Raw genomic sequence first — 13,484 nt, forward strand, 5'->3', positions numbered from 1 at the left:
TGTCTACTCTAGTCTGGAGTGCACTTGGAACACGTAGCTGGAATGGTCAGCTGGGCAGTTGCACATAACGGTGAAGAGCTGCTAGGTGTGCCAAGATGGACAATCAGGAAAAGGGCATATCAAAAATTTGCAGGGTTTTAAAAGGGCAGGGCTTCTGGTCTCTGTGACCCCTGGGCAGTGGAGTTCACAATTGTGACCACAGCAGTCAGTGTTGGCCTTTGTGGGACAGCTTCTGGAGGACTGTTAGGGTTGACACAGGCAACACAACATCTGCATTCATGCAGCACTGACCTCAATACATCGACCATGGCTCAACGCCACTCAGGAAGACGGTGTTACTATGTTGGCATAACAGAGAGCTTACATCAGTGGGAGACATATTTAAGTGTATACACATACACAATTAGGTCAATGTCAGGTGACTTCCATTGACCTAACTTTGTAGTATAACTCAGGCGTGGGCTGCAAGAGTTTAAGAACCTTTATAACAATATAATTGTGCCCACACTAGGTCTTATAATGGTATAACTATTTTAGTAGAAACAAAAAGAAGTCACAGCCCTAACCAAAATAATTATCCTGGCACACAAAACCTCCCTGTGTTTAGATCAGGCTTAACTTCTCTCCACTAATAAATCTGGACAGGAGCCAGATTAATTTCATTCTAAATAAAAATGTTATGTCCTGAAGCAAAAGGCATATTCTGCCATCGCTTCCATGGCCACAGAATTATAGACAGTATAGAGCAGGGGCGGACAAACTTTTTGGCCTGAGGGCCGCATCGGGTGTCAGAAATTGTCTGGAGGGCGAGTTACGGGAGGCTGTGCCTCCCCAAACAGCCAGGCATGGCCCAGCCCCCACCCCCTACCTGCTTCTCGCCCCCCCCCCAGGACTCCCCCCATCCACTCCCTCCCCCCCACTCTCTGTCCCCTGACCGCCCCCAGGCCCCCCACCCCTAACTGCCCGCTGCCACCCATCCAACCCCTCCTCTCCTTCCTGACTGCCCCCCCAGGACCCCTGACCCATCCAACCACCTCTTCTCCCTGACCGCCCCCAGACCCCCGCCCCTAACTGCCCTCCACCGCCCCATTCCAACCCCCCCCTCCTTCCTGAGTGCCGCCCCCAGGGACCTCTGCCCCATCCAACCACCCCTTCTCCCTGTCCCCTGACCGCCCCCGGAACTCCTGCCCCCATGCAACCCCCCTGTTCCTCGCCCTCTGACCGTCCCGACCCCTGTCCACACCCCTGGCTCCTGACCACTCCCTGAATTCCCCTGGCCTCTATCCAACCCTCTTCCCCCACTCTCTGCCCCCTTACTGCGCTGCCTGGAGCACCAGTGGCTGGCGGCGTGGCTGCACCAGGACAGGGAGCCGCGCAGCCCGGCTTGAGCCAGCCACGCACCGCGCAGCGCAGAGCACCGGGTCAGGCTGGGCTCTGCAGCTGCACTGCCCCAGGAGCTCGCAGCCCTGCTGCCCAGAGCATTGCGCCAGCAGTGCAGTGAGCTGAGGCTGCAAGGGAGGGGGAGTAGTGGGGGAGGGACCGGGGGCTAGCCTCCTGGGCCAGGAGCTCAGGGGCCAGGCAGAACAGTCCCGCAGGCTGGATGTGGCCCGCGGGCCATAGTTTGCCTACCTCTGGTATAGAGCCCGATTTATAAGTCTGATTTTCCTCACGCACATCTTTGCATCCTTTATAGGCACGGTTGGCAATTTCCTAGGAAAAACTAGTTTTGGACAGGGTGTTGATAAATACCTGTTTAAACCAGGAAACCACAAAGAATAAAATTAGGACTATAGTAATGAAAATTACTGAAAAACATTTAGCAATTTGATAATAGTTTTGCAGTTATGTTGTCTGTAATTTTAATTAAAGGAAATAAAATTAAACAAACCAAGCCTCAACCTAATGTTTATGCTATTGACTTGGCTACGCCAAACAGAAACTGAAATTTTTGAAGCTGGGAATTCTCCTTCTCTTTAGGAATGCAAATTTTATTTTTGTTTAGCAAATAAAGATGGTGAATTCCCAGATTCTGAAGTTGAAGTCTTTGTGGTACGCTCCCAAACTAACTATCCAGTCCAGTCCTCTGTCTCCTGATCTGGTGTGCAGCTGAACTCTGGGAGCACAGGGATTCAAGTCAAAATATTTCAGTATGAGGAAAGGGGCAAGACCACTTGACTCAATTAATGGATATTGAGAAAATTCATGAAAATGGCAAGAGAGAGAGTCTTAGATGCAGAAATTGAAAAGAAAAAGTGATTTGGAAGGCAGACCGTATGAGAAGACATTTTGCAAAGTACAGTTGAAAAAACAGACAAAACAATCACTGGTTTCAGCTAAATGTATGTGAGTACTGGCATCAGATTGAGGATGAAGGTACTGATATAATAATACTGCATTGCCAGGTACATCAAAGGAAAATCAGATCCAGGTCAGCCACGAACCAGGAGGAAGCATCACGGTTTTTCAACCACAAATGTTTGCAACAAAAAGAACTCCAGAATTGAAACAAAAAGCTAGGCTTGAAATTTGGAAAAAAAAATATGGCTGTAATATTTCCTTTTCTGTTACTGAACATGCAAATTTTCAAGCAATGGATTAGCTACTGAGGGCCAGATTACAAAGCACCCAATCAAAAGCAAATAGCTGGTGAACTGTTAGATGCAGTCACTGATAGCTTGAGGGTAGAAGCATGCAACAAATTACATGGAAAAGCAGTTACATTAACACAAGATGGCTGTGCACGTTACTCCAATGAACTGGGTGCAGTTAGAACAGGGGTTCTCAAACTGGGGTTCATGAGGTTATTACATGGGGGGTCGTGAGCTGTCAGCCTCCACCCTAAACCCTTCTTTGACTCCAGCATTTATAATGGTGTTAAATATATTAAAAAGTGTTTTTAATGTATAAAGGCGGGGGAGTCGCACTCAGAGGCTTGCTATGTGAAAGGGGTCACCAGTACAAAAGTTAGAGAACCACGGAGTTAGAGAAAAATGACGTTTACGTATCAGCGGTTGACACTGGAAGCAATAAGACTGAAAAGTACTGTGTTTCAGTGTCAGGGGAAGTCAAGGCATTAGCAAATGACCCGTATAGTTGTGGTTATTAAGAGTTACCTGACAGACAATGGGGGAAAGATGCAAAAAGTGTGAGAAGTGAGTTGGAACAAGATATCAACAATTTGGTTACATATAGATGTGCATCACGTTGGCTAATTTCACTTGACAAGACCTTACACCAAGTCCTTTGATGAAACATGTAGATTTACAAAAGTATTTCCATATTCACCATCAGCCTGGAGCCTCATTAAAAGAATGCTAAGGATCTGTAAAACCGCAAATCCCTGGTGACACATGATGGACCAGTCAAACAACATGCCTGGAAATGTATGTTAAAAGTCAGCCACATTGTCTCAGGATTGTGAGCCATCATGATGTAGAACTTGAAGATAGAGTGGTCAATATAATTAATAATCAAGGGATTTACTGAGAAGCAAAGAACTTGATCAGTCAATTGAAACTGGTTGTTGTGGCACTTGACATACTCCAAAAGGGACACATCAATAGTTGATGTTGTATGTATTTTCTGATAAGTGGAGATCTTGCACCACACAAAGCAAAAGTATAAAAGAGTTCCTGAGGCAATTACTCCTGTACACATGTTGGCCAACTTCCCTTATCCAAAGTATGCAAGAAAGGAATTGTCAGCTGAAGAAGAAGAAACTGGAAGTCAGTGGTTGCTCAGCAAAAATCTTGACTTTCTGCCATATTTAATTGCATTTCTAGCAGAAGGAGCTCCATACTAGAGATCAATTTTTCATCCACTATTAAGGCAAATTCTTCTCCTGTAACATGGTAGAAAAATCTGATGTTCCAGTGCTGATATTCCATGTGACTTCATAGAACTGGGGGTGCAACTGCATCAGTGTTCAGCAAGCACAGAATGAATCAATTCAAAATGAGAAATGGGCGCAGTCTACCCACTAAATCAAAGTTAGTCTTATGATACAGAATGCTGCTTGGCCAAATGGACCTGGACTGGTAGTCTGCAGCTCTGCATGCTTCTAGCCCACAACTCTGCATTGTTGTTTTCATATAATCAAATGCTTTCAACTTTTGCTCATATAATATTGAAAACTGAAACTTGAGTCATGACGTGTACAACTTCCTTGAGAAAATCTCAAACCAAAGGGTATTCCGACATTCAGTATTATAGTTACACATATTAGTATTATGCCCACAACAGTTTTAGTTTTTATTTGTACAATCCTAAGTTAATCTTCAAGTCTACTGCCTTATGTAACCACAATTCGGACATGTAATTACAACTAAGTGCAATATGGTGTGCATTAAACAAACAGTTTTTAAAATAGAGAATGCCTTACACTGGGACAAACTAGTTTTTTCCCAGGTTGGTAAAAAACCTATGCTTTTACCTGGTAAAACCACCCCTGGTTAATACTATGCCATTGCTGTTTATAATTCAAAGTTTTGCATGTGTGACCCTATGAGATATTTCTTGGCAAATTTTAGGTGAATGAGACAATTTGTTTGAGATATGGATATTGGAAAATAGGTATAAATAATCTTTCATGAATTCTTATGTTTTTGTGTCATATTTTATCTCCAAGATGTTTTGGCACAAAAACTCCATATTTGGCTTATTCAAAGATTCTTGAAAATGGTCCTTTGCACTAGGGCAGTGGTTCCCAAACTAGGGGCGCCACTTATTCAGGAAAAGCCCCTGGCAAGCCGGGCTGGTCTGTTTACCTGCCGCATCTGCAGGTTTGGCCGATCGCAGCTCCCAGTGGCCGCGGTTCACCACTCTTGGCCAATGGGAGCTGCAGGAAGCGGCATGGGCTGAGGGACGTGCTGGCAGCTGCTTCCCGCAGCCCCCATTGGCCTGGAGCGGCGAACCACGGCCACTGGGAGCTGCGATCGGCTGAACCTGCGGACGCGGCAGGTAAACAAACTTGTCCGGCTCGCCAGGGGCTTTCCCTGAACAAGCGGCGCCCCTAGTTTGGGAACTACTGCACTAGGGCTTTCCAAGAACTAGGAATATGTGTTTTGAACTTACTCAGAATTGAATTAGGTGGGTCAGAATAGTGCATTGTAACATTTGCCAAAGACACTATACTGCCTTTGTAAAGTCCTCATAGGGACATACAGGGCCTGATTTTCCTGTCAGTTTCACCAATGAAACTCCATTCACTTCAATACAGTTCATCCTGATTTACACCAACCTGAGCAAAAAATATCAGACTGATCGGACTTTGGAAACTTCATAAAAGGTCTGATGCACTTTTAGATTCATTGGTACCAAGGCTTAAATTCTAATACAGTATTTCCCATAGCCCCTCACCCCCATTCAGGGCTCTGGGCTTCAGCCCCATGGGGCACACGAAGGCTCAGGGCTTTAGACCGACAGGTTTAAAAAATTTACCGGAGCTCTGCTTCAGACAGCTCCGGCTGAATTTAAAGCCCCGATTGGGATCTTTCCACAATCACTACCACTACACATCTAGATTAATGCACTTATTCCCCTGGATCTTATAACTATCCCTTGAACGCAGCTCATTCTCATTCAAGGATTCTTTCAGGCCTTTTAAATTTTGAATGGGTAGCTCATAGCTTAGGAAGCTCACATGGTCTCCATTAGAGTACATGATGTAAATTGTCACCCACAGCTGCATCAGCAGACCTCTACCCATCCCACCCCTCAAAAAAAAGGAAATCTGAAGACAAAAAAGTGCACTAACTTGGAACAACAACTGTAAATGTGTATCACTAAATAAAGAGACAAATAGCTTTCTATCTCCAAACACTGGAAAGGCAAGAAATCAAATAAGGAATTAAACAAAAAGTCCCCACTCCCATATAGGTGAAACAAACCAAATTAACTAGTCTTTTCTCAATGCCTGGTAGCTATAAGGGAGAGAAAAAGAAGAGCCAGTAATAGGCACTTTCCCTCCGATGCTGCCTACAGCCCTCCCTCCTTATCCCTGGCTGGCCACCCTCTCCTCAGCAGCAAATCTCTTACCCTGTCAAGGAGGTTCTGCTGTGGGGAGTAGTGGGAGGAGGGTGGGGGAAAAGAGGAAGATGGTACTGTAGAGGCAGTGACCTCCTTCTCCTCCACTCTCATATAGGAGATGGCCAACCCATGCAGTGGGAACCTTCACTCAGGCTACTGAAGGCTAGATCAGGGGTAAGCAAACTATGGCCTGCGGGGGCCAACCCATGCAGTGGGAACCTTGACTCAGGCTACTGAAGGCTAGATCAGGGGTAAGCAAACTATGGCCTGCGGGCCGCATCCAGACCATCAGACCTTTTAATCTGGCCCTTGAGCTCCTGTCGGGGAGTGGGGTCGGGGGCTTGCCCCACTCCATGCGTGCCATGGCTCAGCATGGCTCCCGGAAGCAGCGGCATGTCCCCGCTCTGGCTCCTACGTGGTAGGGGCAGCCAGCCACAGGGCTCCGCACGCTGCCCCCAAACCAAGTGCCAGTTCTGCCGCTCCCAATGGCTGGGAACTGCAGCCAATGGGAGCGGCAGGGGCAGCGCCTACGGACAGGGCAACGCACAAAGCCACGTGGCTGGCACCAAGCCTCCATGTAGGAGCCAGAGTGGGACATGCCACTGCTTCCAGGAGCTTCTTGAGGTAAGCACCACTCACAGCCTTCCCCCCTGCCCTCCTCCCACATCCCACCTCCCTGCCCTGGCCCTGATCCCCCTCCTGCCCTCCAAACCCCTCATTCCCAGCCCAGGGCACCCTCTTGCACCCCAAACCTCTTATCCCCAGCCCCACCCCAGAGCCTGCACCTGGTGCCCTCACCCCTCCCCTCCCCTGCACCAGCTCAGAGCCCCCACCCTGCACCCCAACCCCCTGCCCCAGCACAAAGCCCCCTCCCACACCCTGAACCCCCCATTTCTGGCCCCACCCTGGAATGCACACCCCCAGCCCAGAGCCTGTACCCCCTCCTACACCCCAACCCTCTGCCTTAGCCCAGAGCCCCTTCCCATACACCAAATCCCTCTGCTCCACCCCCAGCCTGCAGCCCCCTCCGGTACGCCAAACAAAGCCCTCATCCCTGGCCCCACCCCAGAGCCCACACCCCCAGCTGGAGCCCTCACCCCAACCCTCAACTTTGTGAGCATTCATGGCCTGTCATACAATTTCCATACCAAGATGTGGCCCTCAGGCCAAAAAGTTTGCCCACCCCGGGCTAGATTATCTCACTCTAGGTGTCCATTGTGAATTAGTGAGATACTGCTACATATACATTTCAGTTCAAAATGTTATTTCCACACACAACCTCAGAAACAGATGTCAGATCTAATCACTAAAATGAGAAGAGGTTGGAGACAGCAAAACAAATTAAATGTATGATATAAAACTATAGGGTATTCAGTAAAATATATTCTATGTATGATACATTCTTATCAGATATTTGGCTTAATTTGCTGCATATTTACGCACTGTTAATCGGAAGATTTCTTTTCCACTGTTACAACTTCTCATGTTTATATTCAGTGTGCACTCTGGGCAGGGGAATTTTTTTCCTGATTTACTTCCCTTTTCTGTTTTGCTTTAAAAAAGAGTTACCGTTTGAACCATGCTGTCAATAGAATGGTGTCAAGTTTCTGAAAGTGCAAGGGAAAGTTTGGGGTTTCTCTGTTTTACATAATACATTAAAACTTTCTGCAGACATAGAAAAATTTCAGCTCTGATACCGCTTCTTTATTTTGTAAAAATCACCCTGAAAACTGCCTTATTGAGGCAGATGAACAACTTGCTTTGAAACAAGCCTACTTAATAGGTCACATACAGTAGTTTCAATATGTTCTCTGTTTTTATCAGTACATGTTCCCCCCATTTGTACTGAAGCTGTTTGTTTTTATTTCTATGGTGGATACATATTTTGGCTTTTGCTCCTGGGCTCAAAGAAAACAATAATAGTTTTGTTCACTTGAGGCCTGATCCAAAGCTCTACTGAAGTCAATAGCACTCCACAAGAGTTCAGAGGTCCACCCACGAATTGCTATTTGAAGGAACATGAGGTAAAGAACTGCAGAATCTGACACAGTATTGGAAAAGATTATATTTGTATTGCATTATTGACCACAGTAAGACACTTACTGTGTCACCATAATAGGGTCCTGACATCAGCCAGAGACACGTGCACAAACAAGTCGACTTACATCCACCTATCTTTGTAATATAGACCAGGCTTAAGCTACCACATTGATAGGTGCGGTATGAGACCTAAACATGCAGGCAAACAGGTTGGTTTTACAGGCAAGGGTTTGGTATTATTTATTATTATTATTGCATTAGTGCCTAGAAGCCCCAGTCGTGTACCAGAACCACATTGTTCTAGGTGCTGTACAAACACAGAAAAGGCAGTCCTTGCCTCGAAGAGCTTTTGTTTGTTCTTGACAAATCCATGTAAATAACAAGCACCCAAGTTAACTTCCGTCTTTGACAGGATTACTAGCAAGTGGAGGGGGAAGCTGTAGATGTGATATAGTTTGACTTTAGTAAGGCTTTTGACATAGTCCCACATGACATTGTCATAAGCAAACTAGGGAAATGTGATCTAAAATAAATTATTAAAAGATGGATGCACAATTGGATGAAAGGTTGTACTCTAAGAGTAGCTAGGAATGGTTCGCTATCAAACTGGGAAGACATATCTAGTGAGGTCTCACAGGAGTCTGTCTGCGGTTCAGTATTACTCAATATTTTCATTAATGACTTAGAGTATGCTTATAAATTTTGCAGATGATACCACGCTGGGAAGGGTTGCAAGCACTTTGGAGAACAGAATTAGAATTAAAAACAACCATGACAAACTGGAGAACTGGTCTGAAAGTCAATAAAGTACAAAGTACTACACTTCAGAAAGAAAGAAAAATCAAATGCACAACTACAAAATAGGAATAACTGGCTAGGCAACAGTCGTTCTGAAAAGAATCCAGGAATTATATTTGTGGCTCTACAAATAGAATGAGTCAAGGATGTGATACAGTTGCAAAGAAGGCTAATATCTTTCTGAGGTGTACATAAGACATGGGAGATAAGTGTGTCACTCTACTCAGCAGTGGTGAGACCTCAGCTGGAGTACTGTGTTCAATTCTGAGCATCAAACTTTAAGGAAAATGTGGACAAATTGGAAAAATTTGAGAGGAACAAAAAATGATGAAAGGTTTAGAATACCTGATGTATGAGGAAAGATTAAAATAATGTGGTATGTTTAGTCATGAGAAAAGAAGACATGGGCAGGGCCTGACAACAGTCTTCAAATATGTTAAGGGCCATTATAAAGAGGACAGTGATCAGTTGTTTTCCATATTCACTAAAGGTAATACAAGTAGTAAACTGTTTAATCTGCAACACGGGAGATTTAGGTTAGATATTAGGAAAAAACTTTTTTTAAAAACAGTAAAGGGAGTTAAATTCTGGAATGGGCTTCCACAGGTGGTTGTGGAAGCCCTATCATTAGAGGGGGTTTTTAGGAACAGACTGGACAAACACTTGGCAGAGATGGTCTAGGTGTACCGTGGCCTGCCTCAATGCAGGGGGCTGGCCAGAAGTCCAGGTACCTTCCAGCCCTGCATAGCCTTCCTCCGGCCAAGGCGATGCACCTCTCCATTCAGCAGCGGGTCCCCCTCACTGCAAACTCGTCTTCACCGAGCTCCTAGGGGAAGCTTAAAGCAACAGGTTGGAAGGAAAGGAGCCCAGCCACCTTCTGGAGGAGTCAGCAGCTCCTCGCCCCCCAAACTGGTCCGACCAACAGCATTACGGACTAGCGCAGAAGATATCCCGCCACCCCAAGCGATAAGCCCCGCTCCATCCTTTCCAATTCCCGCATCCCTTTGCTCTGGACGCAGCCCGCTCCGGGGCCCGCTCCAGCCTGCAGAGGGAGCGGGCCGTCCCTGTTTCCCCCCTTGCAGGGAGGCAGGGCCACGACTCCCAGCACAGCAGGGGGATCAAACCCCGCCCGCGGCTGGCTCCCCGGAGACACAGCGGCTCCGGCCCCGGGGCTGCGCCGGGCGGGCGGGCGAGCGAGCCCCGGCAGCCGGCCGAACAAAGGGAGCAGCGGGGCTGGGGCTGCGCCCTGCCCTGCAGCAGGGCCCGGCCGCGGCGGAGAGGGGAGCGACGCGCCACTTACAGCACAGAGCCCCCAGGGTGCCGAGGAGAAGCGGCAGGAGGCTGCGGCTCGCCATCTTCCAGCACCAGCTGCTTCCCGCGAGGCGGCTGGAGCAGCTCCCTGGGCGCCTCGGCGAGCGGGACTCCCGCGGCGCCCTGCAGGCGGGGGCGGGGGCTCTCCGGCTCCCTCCAGCGGGGGCTTCTCGGGGAGTTGCGGGGAGGCGTCTCTCCAGCCGCCCAGGCTGGGTGTGAAGGAAGGTTTCTGCCGGATCCTAGCACTGCCCGTCACGCTGCAGGGAAGACGGTCCCAAGAGCGGAAAGGACTGGGGCCGCTTCTATATGTTGGTCAGGGCTGTCCTTATCCAGCACAGGTTCCCCGCTGCCAAGGCAGGAGAGGTGAGACACAGCCACACAGAGCCGGTGGTGGGGAAGGGTGGAGCAACCGTGAAATGAACGGAGAATTCCAGCTGTAACGGGAATCCTATCTGCTCTGGCTGCAATAGCCAAACCAAGCCACCTTCCAGCCCCTGTTTTCTTCTGTGCAGCTCTGAACATGCATGTTAATCTTGATGAATTCCTGATCGTCTTTTTGGCCATGCACACTTGGCAAGCACAGTGGAAACGTAACTTTTCTTTTACACTAACACTGTGAAATCATCCCAGTTTCCTACGCAGCTGCCCCACGCCCTGGAACAATAGCTTGCACTGAGCGTAGTTTGAACAGAAAAATAAAACATCTCTGATTCTATGCGAGGGTAGGTTTCAAGTATTATTTATTATTATTATTATTGTATTATTTATTTATTGTATTTGTTTATGTTCCAGTAGCACTCTCACAGTGCTGGGATCAGAAGAGCCAGGATCCTTACTCCAAAGATTATATAGAGACTGATTTTTGTGATAATTGAAGTCACTGGCAAACCTACCGTTGTCCTCAATGGTACAAGACTGGATTTATACAACAGACAAATAGTTATTACATTTAACGTAGTGAGCCTGATTTTCCGCCACTCTCTTGCACCATGTGAAGTCAATCTGTGTATAAAGTTGCACTTTCCACCTAAAAGCGGCAGGTGCAACAGGACTCTTTGCTGCTTTTACAGATCCAGACTAACATGGCTGCCCCTCTGATTTTCCACCTACTTTACACTAATTTGCAAAGAGTGTAAATGACTCCACAAGGGGGAGATCTAAGCTGTTTTTACATTTTAAAGATATTCCTAGGTAAAACACATAACTATTAAATCACTACAAATGTAAAGTGTCTTTACAAATAGTTATGAATCAGTTCCACACTTGCAATCACTCGACCTGCCAGTGATTCCTAAGATCAGGGGAGATAGTTCAGTGGTTTGAGCCTCGGTCTGCTAAATCCAGGCTTGTGAGCTCAATCTTTGAGGGGGCCATTTAGGGATCTGGGGCAAAAATTGGGGATTGGTCCTGCTTTGAGCAGGGGGTTGGACTAGATGATCTCCTAAGGTCCCTTCCAGCCCTGATATTCTAAGATGCTCTTCTCATGTTTAGAAGAATCAAGCAAATGCAAAACTAATTTGTTAAAACAATTGTAAATCCATCTTAAACATACAGCAGTTTTGTTTGTATTCCCAGCAACACCTGTTACTTTTTATATTTCAGTATATATTTTTAAGTATGTTGAGCACTTCAGGCAGAAAGTATGTAGAGAAAGTGAAACGCAAATGGGAAGGATTCAGAAAGGATTCTAAATAGAAGTATGCGTCCTGTCAAAAGTCTTGGATTATATTTTTCATATTCTGTTCTGGCTTCATTTCATTTTTGTGTGTGTGATAATTTTTTTAAACTGACAGAAATTGTAGAATAAATTTCATAACCCTGATTGAAAATGGGAAGAATAAATCCCAGGGAAGTAAAGTTCATTATTCTCAAATTAACTCCTGTCAGCAGTTTCACAGAATTATCACTTTTCTCCAAAAGTGCTTACTTCTTCATATATATGCATTAGTGCAGAGAACTGAGTCACGAGAGAAAAACATTTATATTCCTAGTTTTAGGAATCTCATGTGAAGCTATCATTCCCCTTGGTAAGTAATAGCTGGTGAACTAGCAAGGGATGTCAAGCGTGTATGTATTAAACAAACATTGAATAATCCATGAAAAACACTTTTAATGTATTTTTCTTCATGGTAGCTGAACATCGTCATCACGGCATTGATTTTCTAAATGTCTATCCATTTTTGTAACAGTAAACTCTAGGACATTTGAGGCTGAGCTTTCTCACAAGCCTTACTTCAGCAATTTGTTTGGTTTCCAGGATAGTGACTTCATAACCTTCCATTTTAATTTGTTTGCTTCTGATTTTTAATCACACTATTAAAAATCCAGACACAGCAGCACTTGCAGTAGCTGCCTCGACTTTTTGTGCATTTACTCTTTTCTTCCTTCCATCACCAATAAAATCCCATCAAACATTTGGAAGCTTTCACTTTTGCTCAGCAAAACTCCATTCTTTTTGTTTTTACAACAGATCTTGAACAAGTTCAAGGAGATGCTTCTGCAGCAAACTGTGACAATAATAAACTTTGATTTATTTGGCTTGGATTAGAACATGATCATCATTTACAAGTATTCTAAGGATTAACACACCCAGGATGGAAAGGAATTATTTAGGGTGGTATAAAGGGATGTAATGGAATGAAATTTGAGAGGAAAAATTTACAATGAATTTCAGAAAGCTTGCACACCACTTGCAGAAGCATGTAGGGTATGTATAGCTGCACAGTGCAGTGAAAAGCAGGCTATCCATGCTGTGGTGTGTAGCAGTGGGGAGCTGCTGGAGCCTTTCCCCACTGCCTCCCTCCCACTAGACCTTTCCCCAGTGCCCAATCTTTCACTATGGCAGGGGCAGGCTCCAGAAGCAGGGAGGCAGCTGTGGGACACTACACTGCTAAAAGTAGCAGGATCGACAGGGGAGGCACTACTTGGGCACATAGAGAGCGGTGTAGGGTATATAGCCGGTTACATACCCACAGCGTTCAGCTGTCTCTTTACTCCCCTAAGCAGAACCTCGCCACCTACCCTGCTATTTATACTCATGCTAAGGAAGGCATGTAGTGTATATACCCTACATACAGCCAAAAGGAATGTGCAATGTAGACATACCTTAAGATAAGAAAGTCTCCTCACTGGCACCTGACCAAAATGACCAATGAGGAGACAAGATACTTTCAAAGCTGGAGGCGGGGGGGAAACGGACAAAGGGTTCCCTCTGTCTGTGTGATGCTTTTGCTGGGACCAGAGCAGGAATGTAGGTCAGAACTCCTGTAAAAAGTCAGTAAGCAATCTAGTTATATATGCGTTAGATT

General features: G+C 46.0%; 1 protein-coding gene across 1 annotated transcript in view; it reads right to left on the reverse strand.

Moving 5' to 3' along the window:
- The window catches only part of JAM2 (junctional adhesion molecule 2), a 63,321-nt gene extending 52,699 nt beyond the window's left edge, over positions 1-10,622 (reverse strand). The window contains exon 1 of the mRNA XM_073363179.2: positions 10,166-10,622. Coding sequence (XP_073219280.1) covers positions 10,166-10,220 — 55 coding nt within the window. The 5' untranslated portion in view covers positions 10,221-10,622. The remainder of the gene's footprint in view (positions 1-10,165) is intronic.
- Positions 10,623-13,484: the final 2,862 nt, after the last annotated feature.

This window comes from Lepidochelys kempii, chromosome 1 (genome assembly GCF_965140285.1).
Source record: "Lepidochelys kempii isolate rLepKem1 chromosome 1, rLepKem1.hap1, whole genome shotgun sequence".
NCBI lineage: Eukaryota > Metazoa > Chordata > Testudines > Cheloniidae > Lepidochelys > Lepidochelys kempii.